The 22,199-nt window shown below is 43.4% G+C and overlaps 2 protein-coding genes across 4 annotated transcripts in view; one reads left to right on the top strand and one right to left on the bottom strand.

Moving 5' to 3' along the window:
- Nucleotides 1-21,624, bottom strand: part of LOC119262250 — a 33,931-nt gene extending 12,307 nt beyond the window's left edge. Inside the window, exons 1-5 of one of the 3 annotated variants that reach the window (XM_037533452.1) lie at nucleotides 21,279-21,624; nucleotides 16,860-17,589; nucleotides 5,126-5,208; nucleotides 4,526-4,940; nucleotides 2,071-2,966 (exon numbers count right to left, since the gene is read on the bottom strand). In XM_037533452.1, the coding sequence (XP_037389349.1) occupies nucleotides 2,086-2,958 (873 nt within the window). In that variant the 5' untranslated portion in view covers nucleotides 2,959-2,966; nucleotides 4,526-4,940; nucleotides 5,126-5,208; nucleotides 16,860-17,589; nucleotides 21,279-21,624 and the 3' untranslated portion in view covers nucleotides 2,071-2,085. Of the gene's footprint in view, nucleotides 1-1,541; nucleotides 2,967-4,525; nucleotides 4,941-5,125; nucleotides 5,553-16,859; nucleotides 17,590-21,278 lie in introns of those variants that run through there. The other 2 variants (XM_037533451.1, XM_037533453.1) reach the window with 2 other exon arrangements.
- Nucleotides 1-22,199, top strand: part of grk1b (G protein-coupled receptor kinase 1 b) — a 105,030-nt gene that overhangs the window by 3,433 nt on the left and 79,398 nt on the right. The gene's annotated exons all lie outside the window — the stretch shown is intronic.

Here is a 22,199-nt window from a genome sequence, read left to right on the forward strand (position 1 = left end):
ACCAGGAAAGAGCTGTTCCTGTTACCCCTACAAGGTTTTCTAGTCTATCTAGTAGGATAGCGTGGTCTATTGTGTCGAATGCTGCACTAAGGTCAAGGAGGACTAACAACGACACATTTCCTTGGTCCGTGAATAATAGAAGATCATTTATAATTTTTACTAATGCTGTTTCTGTACTATGATGTGGCCTAAAGCCAGACTGAAATTTTTCGTGTAGATTATTCCTATGCAAATAAGGGCTTAATTGTTTTGCTACCACTTTTTCCAGGATCTTAGATATGAAGGGGAGATTTGAGATGGGTCTATAATTTGATAGTTCACAGGGATCGAGGTTAGCTTTCTTAATCAGCGGTCTAATTACTGCAAGTTTAAAAGTTTTTGGGATGTATCCGAGGCTAAGAGAGGAGTTTATTATTGACAGAATAGGCTTGGTTATTTCTGGTAAGATTTCCTTGAGTAGACCTGTAGGGATCGGGTCCAGAATACAGGTCGATGGTTTTGCAGAAGAGACTATTTTGATTAGTTCATTTTCTTGGAGTAATGTAAGCGATTCCAGCCTATCTGGAGTGACTCTAATATTCTCAGGGTCTAGACTGGAATTATAAGCCACCAGGTTTGTGGAATTTAACTGTGTGTTCAGAATTGTCTGTCTAATTTTTTCAATTTTATCACTAAAGAAATTCAGAAAATCATTGCTGCTATAGGCTGATGGCATCTGGGGTTCAGTGACTCTTTTGTTCTCTGTCAGTTTAGAAATTGTGCTAAATAGTAATCTGGGACTGTTCTTATTGTTTTCTATGAGAGAGGAGAGATAGGCTGAACGTGCTGCAGTAAGAGCTCTTCTATAGTCTATAAGGCTCTCCTTCCAGGCGGATTGGAACACTTCTAATTTAGTCAGACGCCATTTTCGCTCTAGTTGCCTGGCTGTCTGTTTTAGAGTTCGAGTGTGATCATTATACCACGGGGCGAGTTTTTTCTGCCGTACTATTTTGCTTTTTAATGGAGCTACACTGTCTAACGTAGATCGAAGAGTATCCTCTAAGAATTTGGTCATAGTATCTAACTCAGTAGGATCGGATGGACAGCTGACTGAAGTTGATAACTGCGGGAGGTTTCTGATAAAGCTGCCAGCTGTGGAGGAAGTTATAGTCCTCTTAACCTGATAACATGGTGATGAGTGCGTATTACCACTAAACTGGATTTTGTATGAGATTAAGTAATGGTCTGAGACGGCTGGGCTCTGGGGGAGAATGGCTAAGTTATCTATGTCTACACCAAAGGTCAGTATTAAGTCTAGAGTGTGGTTGAGGTGGTGTGTGGGCCCATTTATAATTTGGGTGAATCCCATGGAGTCTATGATAGATATGAATGCCTTACTTAGTGTGTCGTGAGGGTTGTCGATGTGGATATTAAAATCTCCGACAATTAATATTTTATTTGAAAACGTTATTAGGCTTGATAGAAACTCAGAGAATTCCTGCAAGAACTGAGAATACGGACCGGGTGGCCTGTAAATTGTGATTAATAGAAATGAATGTTTATTTGTTCCTTGCTCAAGTATATTGAGTACAAGAACTTCAAAAGAAGAAAATGTAGGTCCTGCTTTCTGGTTCACGCCTAAAGCTTTAGCATGGATGGTTGCTATACCTCCACCCCGACCGCTTAAACGAGGGCTGTGTGCATAGCTGTAGCCTGTTGGAGTGGCTTCGTTTAGACTAAGGTACTCATCGGGTCTAATCCACGTTTCTGTGAGGCACAGAGCATCAAAACCATGATCTGTAATAATTTCATTTACAATAATGGCTTTAGATGCCAGGGATCTAATATTAAGCAGGCCTAGTTTTAGACCAAAGGTGCGGTCGTTGTAAACTGGTGTAACTGGTCTGATATGAATGAGGTTACTAAGGCAAACGCTTCGAGGTTTTTGATGTGTTGTTTTATTCGGGGAACAGACACAGTCTCAATTGTATTTATACAATAAGCATTTGTAGAAGTGCTAGCAATCGGCTTATTTCTAGCAGTAACACTAGCATGGTGAGCAGTAACATTTCTATTTTTGCCGCTACTTACGTGGCCGCTTTGAAGTCAGCGGATGGCCCTCTCGATGTTCCGTGAGAGGACGACGGACCCCAGAGGACTAGGGTGAAGCCCATCCCTCCGGTAGAGCGCTGGCTGCTCCCAAAACGAAGACCAGTTGTCCACGTAGCCCAACCCGTTGCAGGCGCACCAGCCACGGAGCCAGGACTGCAGCGCGAAGAGCCTGCTGAACCGCTCGGATCCCCGCCGGTAGGTGGGAAGAGGGCCGGAGATGACGATCCTAGCGTCCGTCTTCTTCCTGGCGGTGTCCAGTAGCGTCTGGTAGTGCTCCTTCAGGACCTCGCTGCGCCGGTCGGAGATGTCGTTGGTCCCGACGTGGATAACCACGGTCCCGAAGGCGTCGCGTCTGCGGAGGGCTGAGGGGAGCCGCTTGGCGATATCTAGAACCCGTGCACCTGGAAAACAGGAGACAGTGGCGCGGCTGTTTACACCTCTTACTCTAACATGGCGGACAATAGAGCTACCAATAACATAAACCGAGTCCTGTGCGGAGCGCCGAGGCGCTGGGGCGGGCGACGGGGCCCGAGGCGTAGGTGAAGGCGTAGGCGGTGGGCTGAGGGCGGCGAAACGGTTGCAGGAGGTGAAGACCGGCTGGGGTGGCGGTGAAGGTCTGGAAGGCCGTCTGCGGCGATGGCGTTCCCAGGGACCAGGTGCGGCTGGGGCTGGCGTGAGAACGGCGTCTCCCGGTGTACGAAGAGACAAGGCTGGCGCGACCACCGAGGGGGAAACTTCCCGGGAGGCTTCGAGCTGCAACTTCCGCTGAAGGAGCTCGTCCTGCCTCTTCAGGAGGGCGGTGATGTGACGGTCCAAACGGGCCAACTCAGCGCTCAGGGCCTGGAGAGCTCGGTCCTGGGAAGACATGTTGAAACCTGTGTAAGAGAAGAAATAGAAAGAGAGAGGGAGAAAACAAAAAGAGGGAAAAGGCGTGAGGGGTTAGCGGTCTGAAAGTGTTAATTATTGAAGTGAAAGTTGAACGCTGCTCAATCTGAAGTTCTAAGCTGTGGTGCTCTCTGTCGCTCGCAGTGACGTGCTCTCTGTCGCTCGCAGTGACGTGTGTGTGAGTGTGTGTTTGAGTGTGTGTGTGTGTGTGTGTGTTTGTGTGTGTGTTAGGGTTAGGGTTAGGGTTAGGGTTGGCGTATTTCCACATTCATCCATGGATTTTTAAGAGTTTCTTCCTTTTTATTGGGGCGAGAAGGTCAAGGTTTTCCCATAATCTAGCACTTAGATTGGAGACTAGATCATTACAGGATGGAGTCGTCAATGTATTCGCTGAACTATTATAGACAGTTTTACACTTCTCAGCTGTTTCTGAGTCAATGCAGCATTTTTCAAAGTAACTTTCTGGAACTTTCTTCTTTACTTCTAAATTGATTTGAAATAAAATACAGAAGTGATCTGATATGAAAACATCCCAGATTTACATTTACATTTATAGCATTTAGCAGACGCTCTTATCCAGAGCAACTTACAAGAAGTGTAAGTGTAAGACACCTTTGTGTTTAAACCTCTAGTTATGACAACATCTAGAATGTGACTAAGCTTGTGTTTACAGCTGCCCACGTGCTGCTTCAAATCAAATGTCTCTAGAAGTCTAATGAATTCTAATGAGTTACTATATGAAGGACTATTGATATGGAAGTTAAAGTTATCAGTTAAAGTTAAAGAAGGATCTTATCGTAGTTTGTGGACACAGCTGATAATAATTCCACAATTTCTGACATAAATCTACTATTTTGCTTTGGAGCTCTATATATTACAATTATTAAAACAGGCGTATCTTAAAAAAGGTTGAAAAGACATGAATTCACCATTACAGGTACTTTTGCAGATAAAATCATTATTATAAATGCAGGCCACGCCTCCTCCTCGCCTGCCCGTCTTACTGCCTGCATAACTCTGTACTTTTCAGGAGCAGCTTCTAGTAGAGCTCCTGTGGCATCACCACTGAGCCACGTTTCTGACAGAACCACAAAATCTAACTTACGCTCCTTAATAAGATCTTGAATCAGCAGGGCTGATTAAACCTCACACTGAGGTTTAATCTTCTGCTAGTTATGCTGTGTGTTTGGGGGGACTGGTCTTTTTAAGGTCTAAGCAAATTAAATTATTAAGGTTTTGACTGCACACGTTTTTCTTTGATTTATTACATGGGGTTTGATGACTCTAATGATGTCGATGAAGTCTCCCTACACAACTAGCTTTAGTGTTAGGGCAGCAGAGACAGAGAGAAATGGTGGCAATTAAGGCTATATTGTATATATCATATACTATGGTTACTGTATAGTGTTGTGTGTCTGCTACTGGCAGCTGAATTTCCTTCGGGATCAATGAAGTATCTATCTATCTATCTATCTATCTATCTATCTATCTATCTATCTATCTATCTATCTATCTATCTACCTACCTACCTACCTACCTACCTACCTACCTACCACAGTTAAGTCCAGTCAGGCCTGGTGTACTTTCTCGATATCCCCGGATAAAATATCAGACCCATGGCAGCTCGGGTGTAGTCCATCCCTGTGGTAGAATGGCAGTCGCTCCCAGAAAGCACTCCAGTTGCTCACGTAGCCGATGCCGTTGTTCTTACACCAGCCTTGGAGCCAGCGGTGCAGCACATACAGCCTGCTGAATACCTCGCTTCCTCTCCGGTAGGTGAGCTGTGGCCCTGGCCTTGGTTCTCTTCTTAACAGTGTCTACAAGTAATTTGAAATGCTCCTTGGGGGCTTCGCTCTGACGCAGTGAGATGTCATTCACCCCTGCATGAATTACTACGGTGCCGACGTCCCTGTGTTTACTCAGAGCTGCAGGAAACTGCTTGGAAATATCCAAGATCCGGGCATCTGGAAAACAACAGACAGTCGAATTACTCCCTGAGCAAGTTACTCTAAGATGTCTCACTATTGAATCTCCAATTATAAGAACACTCTCCTGACTCTCTCTTCAAGGCACTGAAACAGGCGAAGACCTGAGGGCTTCAAACTGGTTACTGGAGATGAAACTAAGCAGGGAAGGAATTGGTGAAAACCTCTTTCCTCTCCAACGCTGGGCTTGGTCTTGAAACAGCCATGTAGGACGCAACCCGGGCTGCTTCCAGATGTTTAGTTAAAACTGAAAACAAAAAACAAAACAACACTGTAAGGGAAACATAACAAGACACAAAATAAATATTTAGTTAAAGCAGGTAAACAGAAGGATTAATAGCAAGATAAAGGGCAAAACATAACAATCAGTAAATGAGCAAAGACAAACGTGGGACCTGCTCAGTCAAAAATGGCATCAGCCTAGCACATGCTCATAGCGTCAATAGACTTAAACTAAACCATACGATTCAGACTGACCCCAGACTGAGAAATTGAACTAAACAATCCAGACTGACCCCAGACTGACAAACTGAACTAAACAATCCAGACTGACCCCAGACTGACAAACTGAAGTAAACAATCCAGACTGACTTAAACTGAACCAAACGATCCAGACTGACAAACTGAACCAACCGATCCAGACTGACCCCAGACTGACAAACAGAACCTAACAATCCAGACTGACATACTGAAACAAATGATCCAGACTAACCCCAGACTGACAAACTGAACCAAACGATCCAGACTGACCCCAGACTGACAAATAGAACAAAACAATCCAGACTGACAAAGTGAACCAAATTATCCAGACTGACCCCAGATTGACAAACTGAACCAAACGATCCAGACTGACCCCAGACTGATGCAGACTAAACCAATCTAGACTGTACCCAATCTGATGCAAACAGAACCAAACAATCCAGACTGACCCCAAACTGAACCAAATGAACCAGACTGACCCCAAACTAAACCAAATGATCCAGATATTAACAAATGCAAACTCAACCAAACAATCCAGATATGTATAGAGTGAATGCACTATATTTTAATATGTTAACTATGTTTACAAACTAAAAGTGTGGAAGACTTTGGCCTTTAACATAGTCTTGGTCTTCTGGCCTTCTGAGTTCAGACCTGCTGTGATCTGAATCTGAGGATGTGTCACATCGACACACAGCAGCTTCTATAGCTCTACTGCACTGACGATCCACTAAAGCCTAAAAGGATATTAATAACAATGATTAGATATTATTGATATGAAAAATCCTCCACTTTTCACTACACAGCCTGCAGTTTGAGGATGCTATCTGGCTAATCTAATCTAAATAGTGTTTGTGCTCTTTCACTATTTTCTTTTCATTTCACTGTTTTAGAGTAATATGTCTGACGGCTCTTTATTAAACCTGTTGTTTATGAGGAAGAAGTGAGATGAAAGTTTGGCTCTGTGGGTATGAAGATCAGAAACATTCATATTTACAGTGGTTAAGCATTAACATCCTGGAAAGGTCAAAGATTTCACACAGTCCGTTTGCACTGAAACAATTTAATAAAGCTGAAGATAAAGCTGTGAAGTGATTGTGTGAGTCATTATTTTTAGCTGTGTGGTTTTCAGTACTGATACGTCAAGACAGTCCAACAGAAACAGGAGATCTAATACAGTTTTAGTCCGATTCTGACTCTCAGTTCAGCTCTAATGTACAACCTCAATTCCAGTGAAGTTGGGACGTTGTGTAAAACATAAATAAAAACAGAATACGATGATTTGCAAATCCTTTTCAACCGATAGTCAATTGAACACACTACAAAGACGAGATATTTAATGTTCAAACGGATAAACTTTATTGTTTTTTGCAAATATTCACTCATTTTTAATTTGATGCCTGCAACACGTTCCAGAGAAGTTGGGACAGGGGCGTGTTTCCCACTGTGTTACATCACCTTTCCTTTAACACTCAATAAGCGTTTGGGAACTGAGGACACTGATTGTTGGAGCTTTGTAGGTGGAATTCTTTCCCATTCCTGCTTGATGTCCAGCTTCAGCTGCTCAGCAGTCCGGGGTCTCCGCTGTCGTATTTTGAGCTTCATAATGCGCCACACATTTTCAATGGGAGACTGGTCTGGACTGCAGGCAGGTCAGTCTAGTACCCGCACTCTTTTACTACGAAGCCACGCTGTTGGAACACGTGCAGAATGTGGCTCGGCATCGTCTTGCTGAAATAAGCAGGACGTCCCTGAAAAAGACGTTGCTTGGATGGCAGCAGATGTTGTTCCAAAACCTGTATGGACCTTTCAGCATTAATGGGGCCTTCACAGATGTGCAGGTTACCCCTGCCATGGGCACTAACACCCCCCCACACCATCAGAGATGCTGGCTTTTGAATTTTGAGCTGAAAACAATCCGGACAGCCCTTTTCCTCTTTGGCCCGGAGGACACGACGTCCATGATTTCCAGAAACAGTGTGAAATGTGGACGCGTCAGACCACAGGACACTTTTCCACTCTGCGTCAGTCCATCTCAGATGAGCTCGGCCCAGAGAAGCCGGCGGCGTTTCTGGGTGGTGTTGATATGTGGCTTCGCTTTGCAGGGCAGAGTTTTAACCTGCACTTGTAGATGGAGCGACGAACTGAGTTCACTGACAGTGGTTTTCCGAAGTGTTCCTGAGCCCATGTGGGAATATCCGTTACAGAATGATGTGGGTTTTTAACGCAGCGCCGCCTGAGGGGTCGAAGGTCTTCTGCCTTGCTGCTTACCTGCAGAGATTTCTCCAGATTCTCTGAATCTTTTGATGATATTATGGACTGTAGAGGATGAAATCCCTAAATTCCTGCAGTAGCACGTTGAGAAACGTTGTTCTTAAACTGTTGGACTATTTGCTCACGCAGTTGTTCACTAAGTGGTGAATCTCGCCCGTCCTCGCTTGTGAACGACTGAGCCTTTCAGGGAGGCTCCCTTTATACCCAATCATGACACTCACCTGTTTCCAGTTAACCTGTTCACCTGTGGAATGTTCCAAACAGGTGTTTTTTGAGCATTCCTCAACTTTCCCAGTCTTTTGTTGCCCCTGTCCCAACTTCTTTGGAACGTGTTGCAGGCATCAAATTCAAAATGAGTGAATATTTGCAAAAAACAATAAAGTTTATCCGTTTGAACATTAAATATCTCGTCTTTGTAGTGTGTTCAATTGAATATCGGTTGAAAAGGATTTGCAAATCATCGTCTTCTGTTTTTATTTATGTTTTACACAACGTCCCAACTTCACTGGAATTGGGGTTGTAATTTCATTACATAATTTCCCTGAAGATCAATAAATGTCTGTTTTCCATTGCGCTACCACCTCAAAAAAGCTGTGATGCTGCATGAAATGTGAACAGAAACTGCATTGATGTGCAAATCATTAAAGCCTTTCATTTAATTGAAGAAGCAAAACAAAACAGTTGGAATAGGAGAAACAAAAAATTGGTTAAGTTGTATAACTGATAAATCACATGGTAGAACATCTCACAAGTAATTAGGCTGATTAGGTCAGTAAAATGATTGGGTATAACGAGCATTTCAGAGAGGTGGAGTCTTTCAGAAGTAAAGATAAGGAGGTTTACCATTCTGTGAAAGACTGCTGTATTACGCTGAGAAACATTCTTCTTGAATTGTTGCTCTATTTGATAGTGCAAATAATGTCTGCTTTTCATCATATACTGTACAGAATGTCATTAAAAGACTCAACGAGTCTAAAAGCGACGAGGCTGAAAACCAGTATCTGCTGGCCGTGATCTTTGGGCCCTCAGGCAGCACTGCATTAAAAACAGACATGATTCTGTAGTGGAAATCACTGCATGGGCTCAGAAACACTTCTGAAAACCACTGACTGTGAACACAGTTCATCACTGCATCCACAAACGCTGTTAAACTCTAAAACACAAAGAAGAACCCAAATATAAACAGGATCCAGAAACGCTGCCACCTTCTCTGGGCCTGAGCTCATTTAAAATGGACTGAGGGGAAGTGGAAAAGTCTGCTGAGGTCAGACGAATCAACATTTGAAATTCTGTTTGACAATCATGGACATTGTGTAATTCTAAAGAGGAGAGGGACCATGCAGCTTGTTTTCAGCACACAGTTCAAAACCCAGCATCCGCGATGCTGTGGGTGCATTAGTGCACATGGCATGGGCGACTTGCACATCTGTAAAGGGTCCATGAATGCTGATTCATATATATGGATTTTTGGAGCAACATATACTGCAGTAGAGTTGGAGCCATGTACAGGTCAAGGTGCACCTCCTACACACCTGAATAGAGTTCAACTATAACACACCTATATGAAGTTATCAGCTGTAATGGGATCAGTTAGAACAGAAAATACCTGCACTATCATTCAGCAATTCAAAGTCACATAGCTGCTCCGGTTAACCTTTAACCTTTGCTTCCTCTTCAGAAAACACAGCAACAAACTGGCAGGAGCATTTTGCCTTTATGTCAAGAGAAATGGGAGAGTTCTGTTTTTATATCTGGAGAAACGGCAGAGTTCAGTCTTCATGTTCAGAGAAATGGGAGAGTTCTGTTTTTATATCTGGAGAAACGGCAGAGTTCGGTCTTCATGTTCAGAGAAATGAGAGAGTTCTGTTTTTAAGTCTGGAGAAACGGCAGAGTTCAGTCTTTATTTTCAGAGAAAGGGGAGAGTTCTGTTTTTAAGTCTGGAGAAACGGCAGAGTTCGGTCTTCATGTTCAGAGAAATGAGAGAGTTCTGTTTTTAAGTCTGGAGAAACGGCAGAGTTCAGTCTTTATTTTCAGAGAAAGGGGAGAGTTCTGTTTTTAAGTCTGGAGAAACGGCAGAGTTCGGTCTTCATGTTCAGAGAAATGAGAGAGTTCTGTTTTTAAGTCTGGAGAAACGGCAGAGTTCAGTCTTTATGTTCAGAGAAATGAGAGAGTTCTGTTTTTAAGTCTGGAGAAACGGCAGAGTTCAGTCTTTATGTTCAGAGAAATGAGAGAGTTCTGTTTTTAAGTCTGGAGAAACGGCAGAGTTCAGACTTCATGTTCAGAGAAATGAGAGAGTTCTGTTTTTAAGTCTGGAGAAACGGCAGAGTTCAGTCTTTATGTTCAGAGAAATGAGAGAGTTCTGTTTTTAAGTCTGGAGAAACGGCAGAGTTCAGTCTTTATGTTCAGAGAAATGAGAGCGTTCTGTTTTTAAGTCTGGAGAAACGGCAGAGTTCAGTCTTCATGTTCAGAGAAATGGGAGAGTTCTGTTTTTATATCTGGAGAAACGGCAGAGTTCAGTCTTTATCTTCAGAGAAATGAGAGAGTTCTGTTTTTAAGTCTGGAGAAACGGCAGAGTTCAGTCTTTATGTTCAGAGAAATGAGAGAGTTCTGTTTTTAAGTCTGGAGAAACGGCAGAGTTCAGTCTTCATGTTCAGAGAAATGAGACAGTTCTGTTTTTATATCTGGAGAAACGGCAGAGTTCAGTCTTCATGTTCAGAGAAATGAGAGAGTTCTGTTTTTATATCTGGAGAAACGGCAGAGTTCAGTCTTCATGTTCAGAGAAATGGGAGAGTTCTGTTTTTATATCTGGAGAAACGGCAGAGTTCAGTCTTTATGTTCAGAGAAATGAGAGAGTTCTGTTTTTATATCTGGAGAAACGGCAGAGTTCAGTCTTCATGTTCAGAGAAATGGGAGAGTTCTGTTTTTATATCTGGAGAAACGGCAGAGTTCAGTCTTCATGTTCAGAGAAATGAGAGAGTTCTGTTTTTATATCTGAAGAAACGGCAGAGTTCAGTCTTCATGTTCAGAGAAATGGGAGAGTTCTGTTTTTATATCTGGAGAAACGGCAGAGTTCAGTCTTCATGTTCAGAGAAATGGGAGAGTTCTGTTTTTATATCTGGAGAAACGGCAGAGTTCAGTCTTTATGGTCAGAGAAATGAGAGAGTTCTGTTTTTATATCTGGAGAAACGGCAGAGTTCAGTCTTCATGTTCAGAGAAATGAGAGAGTTGTGTTTTTAAGTCTGGAGAAATGGCAGAGTTCAGTCTTCATGTTCAGAGAAATGAGAGAGTTCTGTTTTTAAGTCTGGAGAAACGGCAGAGTTCAGTCTTCATGTTCAGAGAAATGGGAGAGTTCTGTTTTATATTTGGAGAAACGGCAGAGTTCAGTCTTCATGTTCAGAGAAATGAGAGAGTTCTGTTTTTAAGTCTGGAGAAACGGCAGAGTTCAGTCTTCATGTTCAGAGAAATGAGAGAGTTGTGTTTTTATATCTGGAGAAACGGCAGAGTTCTGTCTTCATGTTCAGAGAAATGAGAGAGTTCTGTTTTTATATCTGGAGAAACGGCAGAGTTCAGTCTTCATGTTCAGAGAAATGGGAGAGTTCTGTTTTTATATCTGGAGAAACAGCAGAGTTCAGTCTTTATGTTCAGAGAAATGAGAGAGTTCTGTTTTTATATCTGGAGAAACGGCAGAGTTCAGTCTTCATGTTCAGAGAAATGAGAGAGTTGTGTTTTTAAGTCTGGAGAAATGGCAGAGTTCAGTCTTCATGTTCAGAGAAATGAGAGAGTTCTGTTTTTAAGTCTGGAGAAACGGCAGAGTTCAGTCTTCATGTTCAGAGAAATGAGAGAGTTCTGTTTTTAAGTCTGGAGAAACGGCAGAGTTCAGTCTTCATGTTCAGAGAAATGAGAGAGTTCTGTTTTTATATCTGGAGAAACGGCAGAGTTCAGTCTTCATGTTCAGAGAAATGAGAGAGTTGTGTTTTTAAGTCTGGAGAAATGGCAGAGTTCAGTCTTCATGTTCAGAGAAATGAGAGAGTTCTGTTTTTAAGTCTGGAGAAACGGCAGAGTTCAGTCTTCATGTTCAGAGAAATGAGAGCGTTCTGTTTTTAAGTCTGGAGAAACGGCAGAGTTCAGTCTTCATGTTCAGAGAAATGGGAGAGTTCTGTTTTTATATCTGGAGAAACGGCAGAGTTCAGTCTTTATCTTCAGAGAAATGAGAGAGTTCTGTTTTTAAGTCTGGAGAAACGGCAGAGTTCAGTCTTTATGTTCAGAGAAATGAGAGAGTTCTGTTTTTAAGTCTGGAGAAACGGCAGAGTTCAGTCTTCATGTTCAGAGAAATGAGACAGTTCTGTTTTTATATCTGGAGAAACGGCAGAGTTCAGTCTTCATGTTCAGAGAAATGAGAGAGTTCTGTTTTTATATCTGGAGAAACGGCAGAGTTCAGTCTTCATGTTCAGAGAAATGGGAGAGTTCTGTTTTTATATCTGGAGAAACGGCAGAGTTCAGTCTTTATGTTCAGAGAAATGAGAGAGTTCTGTTTTTATATCTGGAGAAACGGCAGAGTTCAGTCTTCATGTTCAGAGAAATGGGAGAGTTCTGTTTTTATATCTGGAGAAACGGCAGAGTTCAGTCTTCATGTTCAGAGAAATGAGAGAGTTCTGTTTTTATATCTGAAGAAACGGCAGAGTTCAGTCTTCATGTTCAGAGAAATGGGAGAGTTCTGTTTTTATATCTGGAGAAACGGCAGAGTTCAGTCTTCATGTTCAGAGAAATGGGAGAGTTCTGTTTTTATATCTGGAGAAACGGCAGAGTTCAGTCTTTATGGTCAGAGAAATGAGAGAGTTCTGTTTTTATATCTGGAGAAACGGCAGAGTTCAGTCTTCATGTTCAGAGAAATGAGAGAGTTGTGTTTTTAAGTCTGGAGAAATGGCAGAGTTCAGTCTTCATGTTCAGAGAAATGAGAGAGTTCTGTTTTTAAGTCTGGAGAAACGGCAGAGTTCAGTCTTCATGTTCAGAGAAATGAGAGAGTTCTGTTTTTAAGTCTGGAGAAACGGCAGAGTTCAGTCTTCATGTTCAGAGAAATGAGAGAGTTCTGTTTTTAAGTCTGGAGAAACGGCAGAGTTCAGTCTTCATTTTCAGAGAAATGAGAGAGTTGTGTTTTTATATCTGGAGAAACGGCAGAGTTCTGTCTTCATGTTCAGAGAAATGAGAGAGTTCTGTTTTTATATCTGGAGAAACGGCAGAGTTCAGTCTTCATGTTCAGAGAAATGGGAGAGTTCTGTTTTTATATCTGGAGAAACAGCAGAGTTCAGTCTTTATGTTCAGAGAAATGAGAGAGTTCTGTTTTTATATCTGGAGAAACGGCAGAGTTCAGTCTTCATGTTCAGAGAAATGAGAGAGTTGTGTTTTTAAGTCTGGAGAAATGGCAGAGTTCAGTCTTCATGTTCAGAGAAATGAGAGAGTTCTGTTTTTAAGTCTGGAGAAACGGCAGAGTTCAGTCTTCATGTTCAGAGAAATGAGAGAGTTCTGTTTTTAAGTCTGGAGAAACGGCAGAGTTCAGTCTTCATGTTCAGAGAAATGAGAGAGTTCTGTTTTTATATCTGGAGAAACGGCAGAGTTCAGTCTTCATGTTCAGAGAAATGAGAGAGTTGTGTTTTTAAGTCTGGAGAAATGGCAGAGTTCAGTCTTCATGTTCAGAGAAATGAGAGAGTTCTGTTTTTAAGTCTGGAGAAACGGCAGAGTTCAGTCTTCATGTTCAGAGAAATGAGAGAGTTCTGTTTTTAAGTCTGGAGAAACGGCAGAGTTCAGTCTTTATGTTCAGAGAAATGAGAGAGTTGTGTTTTTAAGTCTGGAGAAACGGCAGAGTTCAGTCTTTATGTTCAGAGAAATGAGAGAGTTCTGGTTTTATATCTGGAGAAACGGCAGAGTTCAGTCTTCATGTTCAGAGAAATGAGAGCGTTCTGTTTTTAAGTCTGGAGAAACGGCAGAGTTCAGTCTTCATGTTCAGAGAAATGGGAGAGTTCTGTTTTTAAGTCTGGAGAAACGGCAGAGTTCAGTCTTCATGTTCAGAGAAATGAGAGAGTTCTGTTTTTAAGTCTGGAGAAACGGCAGAGTTCAGTCTTCATGTTCAGAGAAATGAGAGAGTTCTGTTTTTAAGTCTGGAGAAACGGCAGAGTTCAGTCTCTGTATTTTCAGAGAAACAGGAGTTCTTTGACCTTTGTTTCTGGAGAAAAGCCTTCAGGCTTTAGTTCAGTGACTATTGACTTCTAGTGTTCATTAGCTAAATTAACCTCATAGCTTCAGCGCTAAACTTGGCTAATCATGGAAAACTGTGTACATTTGATCAAACGGTTCATTTAAAGCTTATTATTTGAAGGATGTTGATCTGCCTGTCAGAGCAATGATATCAACTCGCGATCTAAACATAAATTTAATAACCACAGTAATAATCTGATAATCTGAGAAATATTAGGTATATATGTGTGCAGCTTTTGATTTAACACAGATGCTCATGCTTCAGTTCAGCACAATCAACTTTGTCTCATTATCACAAATGATCAACATTTATGATTAATTATCACATATGGTTTTCTGATATTAATTAATCATTAATCACTCATTAATCATTGATCTGTTATGCTGACTGTGGATTTCAACTGCTGCCAGTCAGCAATAAACCTGGTTAAAACCCTGATCAGTAATGAACTCGGAGCAGGTCTCATCAGTAACGAACCCGGAGCAGGTCTGAACCGTAACGAACTCGGAGCAGGTCTGATCAGTAATGAACTCGGAGCAGGTCTGATCAGTAACGAACCCGGAGCAGGTCTGAACCGTAACGAACTCGGAGCAGGTCTGATCAGTAATGAACTCGGAGCAGGTCTGATCAGTAACGAACTCGGAGCAGGTCTGAACCGTAACGAACTCGGAGCAGGTCTGATCAGTAACGAACTCGGAGCAGGTCTGATCAGTAACGAACCCGGAGCAGGTCTCATCAGTAACGAACTCGGAGCAGGTCTGATTAGTAATGAACTCGGAGCAGGTCTCATCAGTAACGAACCCGGAGCAGGTCTGAACCGTAACGAACTCGGAGCAGGTCTGATCCGTAACAAACTCTGAGCAGGTCTGTTCCGTAACAAACTCGGAGCAGGTCTGATCAGTAATGAACTCGGAGCAGGTCTGATCAGTAACGAACTCGGAGCAGGTCTGATCAGTAACGAACACGGAGCAGGTCTCATCAGTAACGAACCCGGAGCAGGTCTCATCAGTAACGAACTCGGAGCAGGTCTCATCAGTAACGAACTCGGAGCAGCTCTGATCAGTAATGAACTCGGAGCAGGTCTCATCAGTAACGAACCCGGAGCAGGTCTCATTAGTAACGAACTCGGAGCAGGGTTGTTCCATAACGAATTTGGAGCAGGTCTGATTAGTAACGAACTCGGAGCAGGTCTGATCCGTAACAAACTCGGAGCAGGTCTGTTCCATAACGAACTTGGAGCAGGTCTGTTCCGTAACGAACTCTGAGCAGGTCTGTTCCGTAACAAACTCGGAGCAGGTCTGATCCGTAATGAACTCGGAGCAGGTCTGATCAGTAATGAACTCGGAGCAGGTCTGATCAGTAATGAACTCGGAGCAGGTCTGATCCATAATGGTCTCGGAGCAGGTCTGATCAGTAATGAACTCGGAGCAGGTCTGATCAGTCATGAAGAGCCTTCTGCACTGGATTAACTGTAATGATGCAAATTTGTTTATTATAATAACAGCAGATCATTATAAGCTGCCTGAGTGACAGTAATGACGTCTGTTCTCACCAGAGAACCGTTCTCCACCTTCAGACTCCGAAACTGTCCAACACAGAAAAATAAACATTCACTTCCTTAACAAGTAAGGAACTAATGAACTAATAAGGAACCTGCCTGTCTTTAATCCATTATATAAATATGTAAATATGTAAATGGAGAAAGGAAATTTCAAACAGAAGTAAACTAAATAAAATAAAATAAATTAAACTAAATTAAACTGGACTAAACTAGACTAAATTAAGGTATGCTACACTAAGGCAAAAGAAACTAAACTGATCTAGGTCAAATTAAATTAAGTAGCAGGTCAGCAAGTAAGTAGCAAGTTAAGTAGACTAACCTCAAGTAAATTACATTAAAGTAAACTAGCCCTGTAAAGCCTAAACCCTTAAATAATTGACAGAAAATTCTAATTATTTGATATTGGAGTGTGTATTAGTCCCTGTGTCAAATAAAAAAAAATGAAAACATTTTGTATATAGGAGTTTTGTTTTGTAACATATTTGATATATCCGGATTTTTTTGCAATTTATTGCTCACAGCTTTTTTTTTTTTTTTCTTTGTTTTTACCCTTTACGCTGTGGGTTTCCTTTAAATCTTTACTCAGGTAATTTCAAATTTAGAAAAGAACAATTGGGATCTCCAAAAAAATAAAAAAACATTGGGATCTTGTGATGAGGCAGATGCGTTGCCCATCACCAGAGATTGTGTGTGTGTGTGCAACGCTTACCTGAACACCTACCTGTGATACTCACCTGTTGACAGTTACCTTTCAGAGGCAGCAAAAGGGAGGCAGAGCAGAAAGAGCTCACTCATGAAAGGGCCCACAGCTAGCTCATGAGAGGGGTGATGTCTGTAACCTATGTCACAGAAAATAGAGTAAGACAGGGTAGCAAATGTGTACACTGCAGGGATCTTGAGGCCTTGTAATATCAGTTGTGCTTTTATTTATCCTTGTTTTTAATCCACTGTTGTGGGACAGCAACACCCCTGCTGAGGAGAATGGAAGAGCTCAGGTAATGCAGGGGCGGGGCTAACCCTATAAGAAGTGGGGGAAAGGTTCTGGGAGGAGGCTAGCTCAGATACTCACCTCAGATTGTGAGGAGATTGAGGAGTAGAGCAAAGCTTGACAATTTAGTGTTATGGCCTGGCAGCCTAAGACTACCTATACTTACCTGTGCTGCTATTGAGTCAGGTCAACATTTTAACCATTGTTTATTTTGTGTTAGTACAGTTTTCTTTTGTGTTTTCACTTTTTTAAATAAATCACGCCATTGTTTGCAAAGAATCATTCCGAGTCGGTCCATCTTCAGCCTGCATCTGCATTCCTCATACTCATTCAGCTACAACCTACCCGGTGACTTTGTGTCTCCTCACGGAGTTCGGCGAAGCATCGTCACATTATTCCGAGTCGGTCCATCTTCAGCCTGCATCTGCATTCCTCATATCCATTCAGCTACAACCTACCCGGTGACTTCGTGTCTCCTCACGGAGTTCGGCGAAGCATCGTCACAGATCTCCACAAAAACTTGAAATAAAGTGTGGGTTTGATCAAAGTTCCATCTCCCAATAGGCTCATACATTGGGCATCTGTACTAATCCCATGTGTATGCATCCAGAATTTGCCCAGTTTCTTTGGCAGTTGTGTTCACTGACTTTCCTTCTTTCTGCACCCTGTATAAGTTTGTTTATTCTGCAATTTCCTGTAGCATTCACATATCTTTTGAATTACATGTATGGTGTCCAGTCAAGCCTGTCTTCTGAATCTTCCTCAACGCATTCATCAAATTCTGCAGCTAGAGTTTCAAATTGTTTTTTTCAATGATACTCTATCCTTTTCAGTTTGCCCCTTGCTGACTGCTTTGTTGTTGTGCTCTGTATTGTTGTCTGGTCCTCGACTTCTCCACTTGTCTCATCAACACTTTTCTCTTCCAAGTTGTCCTCATTACTACTGTCTGAGTTTCCTTCTGTAAACATTACAGTAGGAGTCCATTCCTCATCATCATCATCATCTTCCCCTAACTGTTCCAGGTCAATTGAATCGCCATCTACAATCATCTTCAGGACATCTTCAACACTGGCATCTAAAAAAATACACATCACAACAAATTATTGTGCATTTCTCCTCTGAATTAGTCAGTTTTTTGTGAAAATCAAGAAGCAAAAAACAATTATTAGCAAGCAAGCCATGGCATTATCCTACTAGTCATCAATCATCATGATACAGCAGGTTGCATATATAAAACAAATACAATATCCATCCGTCCATCCATTATCTTCCACTTCTCCGGGGTTCGGGTCGTGGGGGCACCATCCTAAGCAATGAGGCCCAGACCTCCCTTTCCCCAGCCACTTCCACTAGCTCCCCGGGGGGATTCAGAAGCACTCCCAGGCCAGCTGGGCAATATAGTCACGCCAGTGTGTCCTGGGTCTTCCCAGGGGTCTCCTCCCAGGTGGACTTGCCTGTGACACCTTCCAAGGGAGGCGTCCAGGAGGCATCCTAACCAGATGCCCAAACCACCTCAGCTGGCTCCTCTCGACGTGGAGAAGCAGCGGCTCTACTCCGAGTCCCTCCCGGATGACCGAACTTCTCACCCTATCTCTAAGGGAGAGTCCAGACACCCTGCGAAGGAAACTCATTTCGGCCGCTTGTTTTCGCGATCTTATTCTTTCGGTCATTACCCAAAACTCATGACCATAGGTGAGGGAGGGAACGTAGATCGACCAGTAAACCAAGAGCCTTGCCTTATGGCTCAGCTCTTTCTTTACCATAACAGACCGGTAAAGAGCCCACATCACTGCTGACCCAGCACCAATCCGCCTGTTAATCTCCCGCTCGCTTGTACCATCACTCATGAACAAGACCCCGAGATACTTAAACTCCTCCACTTGAGGCAAAAGCTTATCCCCCACCCAGAGAGGGCTCTCCACCTTTTTCCGCCTGAGAACCATGGCCTCAGATTTGGAGGTACTGATTCTCATCCCAGCCGCTTCACACTCGGCTGCAAACCAATCCAGCGAAAGCTGAAGTTCACAGCCTGATGTCCCCAATAGGACAATCCAGCGAAAGCTGAAGTTCACAGCCTGATGTCCCCAATAGGACCACATCATCTGCAAACAGCTGGGATGTGACCGGACACCCTCCATCCCCTGACTGCGCCTAGAAATTCTATCCATAAAAATTATTAATAGAATCGGTGACAAAGGGCCGCCCTGACGGAGTCCAACTGGGAATGAGTCTGAATTACTGCCGGCTATGCGAACCAAACTCCAGCTTTGTTTACTCCTGAAGCACCTCCCACAGAATACCCTGGGGAACACAGTCGAATGCCTTCTCCAGATCCACAAAGCACATGTGATTTGGTTGGGCAAACTCCCATGAACCCTCTAGGATCCTGGAGAGGGTGAAGAGTTGGTCCAGTGTTCCATGACCAGGGCGGAACCCGCACTGCTCCTCCTGAATCCGAGGTTCGACTATAAGCCGGACTCTCTTCTCCAGTACCCCTGCATAGACCTTACCAGGGAGGCTGAGGAGTGTGATTCCCCTGTAGTTGGAACACACCCTCCCATCCCCCTTTTTAAAAAGAGGCACCAACACCCCAGTCTGCCAATCCACACGATGTTGAAAAGGCGTCTCAGCCAACACAGCCCCACAACATCCAGAGCTTTGAGTAACTCCGGACAGATCTCATCCACCCCTGGAGCCTTGCCACCAAGGAGCTTTTTTAGCGACTTCGGCCTCAATAATGGACAAGTCTATTCCCGTGTCGGTGGGATTGAGAAGGTCCTCAAAGTATTCCTTCCACCGCCCAATAATGTCTTCAGTCGAAGTCAGCAGCACACCATCTCCACTATATACAGTGTTAGTGGCACACTGCTTTCCCCTTCTGAGTCACCTGACGGTTTGCCAGAATCTTTTCGGAGCCGACTTAAAGTCACTTTCCAAGGCCTCACCGAACTCCTCCCACACCCGGGTTTTTGCCTTGGTGACGACTGAAGCCGCAGATCACTTGGCCTGTCGATACCTGTCAGCTGCCTCTGGTGTCCCACAGACCAACCACGCCTGGTAGGACTCCTTCTTCAGCTTGACAGCATCTCTCACCTGGGGTGTCCACCACCGGGTTCGAGGATTACCGCCCCGACAGGCACCAACTACCTTGTGGCCACAGCTACAGTCAGCTGCTTCAACAATGGAGGAGCAGAACATGGCCCATTCTGAGTCAATGTTCCTCACCTCCCCCGATATCTGGTCAAAGTTCTGACGGAGGTGTGAGTTGAAGATCAATCTGACAGGTTCTTCTGCCAGACGTTCCCAGCAAACCCTCACTATATGTTTGGGTTTGCCTGGTCTGAATAGTATCTTCCCCCACCACCTGATCCAACTCACCACCAGGTGGTGATCAGTTGACAGCTCAGCTCCTCTCTTTACCCGAGTGTCCAAAACACATGGCCGGAAGTCCGATGACATGACTACAAAGTCAATCATTGAACTGCGGCCTAGGGTGTCCTGGTGCCATGTGCACTTATGGACATCCTTGTGTTCGAACATGGTGTTCGTGATGGACAAACTGTGGTTTGCACAGAAGTCCAAAAACTGAACACCTCTCAGGTTCAGATCAGAGAAGCCATTCCTCCCAATCACACCCCTCCAGGTCTTACTGTCATTGCCCATGTGAGCGTTGAAGTCCCCCAGTAGGACAACAGAGTCTCCAGGAGGAGCACTTTCAAGAACCCTTCCCAAGGACTCTAAGAAGGCTGAGTCCACCCTTCTCAAGGACTCTAAGAAGCACAGACAACAGTCAGGATCCATTCCCCAACCCGAAGGCGTAGGGAAGCTACCCTCTCATCCACCGGAGAAAAGTCCAACATACAGGCACCGAGTCGAGGGGCTATGAGAAAGTCTACACCTGCCCACTGCCTCTCACCATGGGCAACTCCAGAAAAGAATAAAGTCCAGCCCCTCTCAAGGAGATTGGACCCAGAGCCCAAGCTGTGTGTTGAGGTGAGCCCGACTATATCTAGCCAGTATCTCTCAACCTTACGCACCAACTCAGGCTCCTTCCCCGCCAGTGAGGTAACGTTCCAAGTTCCAAAAGCCAGTTTCAGCAACCCAGGATCAGAACACCAAGGCCCACACCTTCGGACGCTGCCCGATCCACAAAGCACCGAACCCCTACTGCTGCCCCTCCCATTGGTGGTGGGTCGATGGGAGGGGGGACTCATGTAACTCCTTCGGGCTGGGCCCAGCCGGGCACCATGAGTTAATGCCTGGCCACATTGAAAATTGGTTTTATTTTCATAAGGGTAATTATGGATCACACTTTGTCTGGCCTGTCACCTAGGATCAGTTTGCCGTGGGAGACCCTACCAGGAGCTTTTGCTCCAGACAACATAGCTCCTAGGATCATTCAAGCACGCAAACCCCTCCACCACGATAAGGTGGTGATCCATGGGGGCAAATACAATATAGGCTATAAATATTTCAGTTTCTACTCTAAATATATCTAATTATGTAATTTAAACCTTTAATTAGTTTACTTATATAATCATAACAGTGTATGTTGCTTTTTGCAATGCATAATGCATGAAATGCAATAAAATGATGATTTACAGATAAATGACCTTATATTCCTGCTGTATATAATTTGATGCACACATTTTCAACACAATTTTACAATAAAAAAAATTATGAAATATTAAGTAATCATAAGTTGCATCGATCCAATAAATATTCATATTGTAGTAACAGTAACAATTAGAGTGTTTTTCTTACCTTAACTTTACAAAATTGGTAAAAATGTCCATGCGAAACCACAGGTTGGTCATTTATTTGACAATGGCCATCTTGGATGTCTCAATTGAAGGTCCATTGGTGCATACAGTGCATAGATAATCCACCAGGGGGCAGAAGACATGTAGCTGATTTTATACATCAGGTTATCGTACTGATGACGTAGAGGTCTCAAAAACTCATAAATCAAATATGAATCACTTGGCGTTAAAGGGCTAGACTAAAAACGAGTAAATTAATCTATGCTAAATTAAACTCAATGTAAACTAAAATAAATTAAATTAAACTGGACTAAGTTAAATTAACCTAGACTGAACTAAACTAGACTAAACTGCAGATTAAACAGAGTGAAGCTGTCTAGGGTTCTAATAAGACTGAGATCGTTCTGAAAGATTCCTCTGTGAACTGCAGTCTGTGTGAGCCGCCTGCTGATGGTTGAGGCCTCATTAAGTCGAATCACATTCAGCCCAAACTCAGCCAGATCTCCACACGGTTCCTCAGCTCCATTCTCCCAAGGGTGGAAGGGGTCTCCATGGCGATGGAGGAAGTGGCTCCTGCATGTTTGACATGGTTCTGTTCTGTTTCGTTCAGCAGCCCAAACCCACACTGGAGTAACAGTGGAGCTGGTCTGAAGCAGAACATTCAGAAATAAAGATTAAAAATAAAGAAAAAAAGGGGAATGGACAGAATGACCGGAGGAGTGGGCAGAGTGAAACTCAGCCATTCAGCTGGTAGAACTACAACACCATCATTTTCTGCAGCTTCGTCTGGTTTCTTTAATGAGTCTGAGGACATTTCGCTCTGAAATGATCATGTTTGCGGCGCTACAGCAGATAAATCCCCTGCTGACGATTCCCTGGAAGATCCAGTGAAAACTACCCACACTGCCCTGCTGGGACGCCG

This window comes from Pygocentrus nattereri, chromosome 23, assembly GCF_015220715.1.
Source record: "Pygocentrus nattereri isolate fPygNat1 chromosome 23, fPygNat1.pri, whole genome shotgun sequence".
NCBI lineage: Eukaryota > Metazoa > Chordata > Actinopteri > Characiformes > Serrasalmidae > Pygocentrus > Pygocentrus nattereri.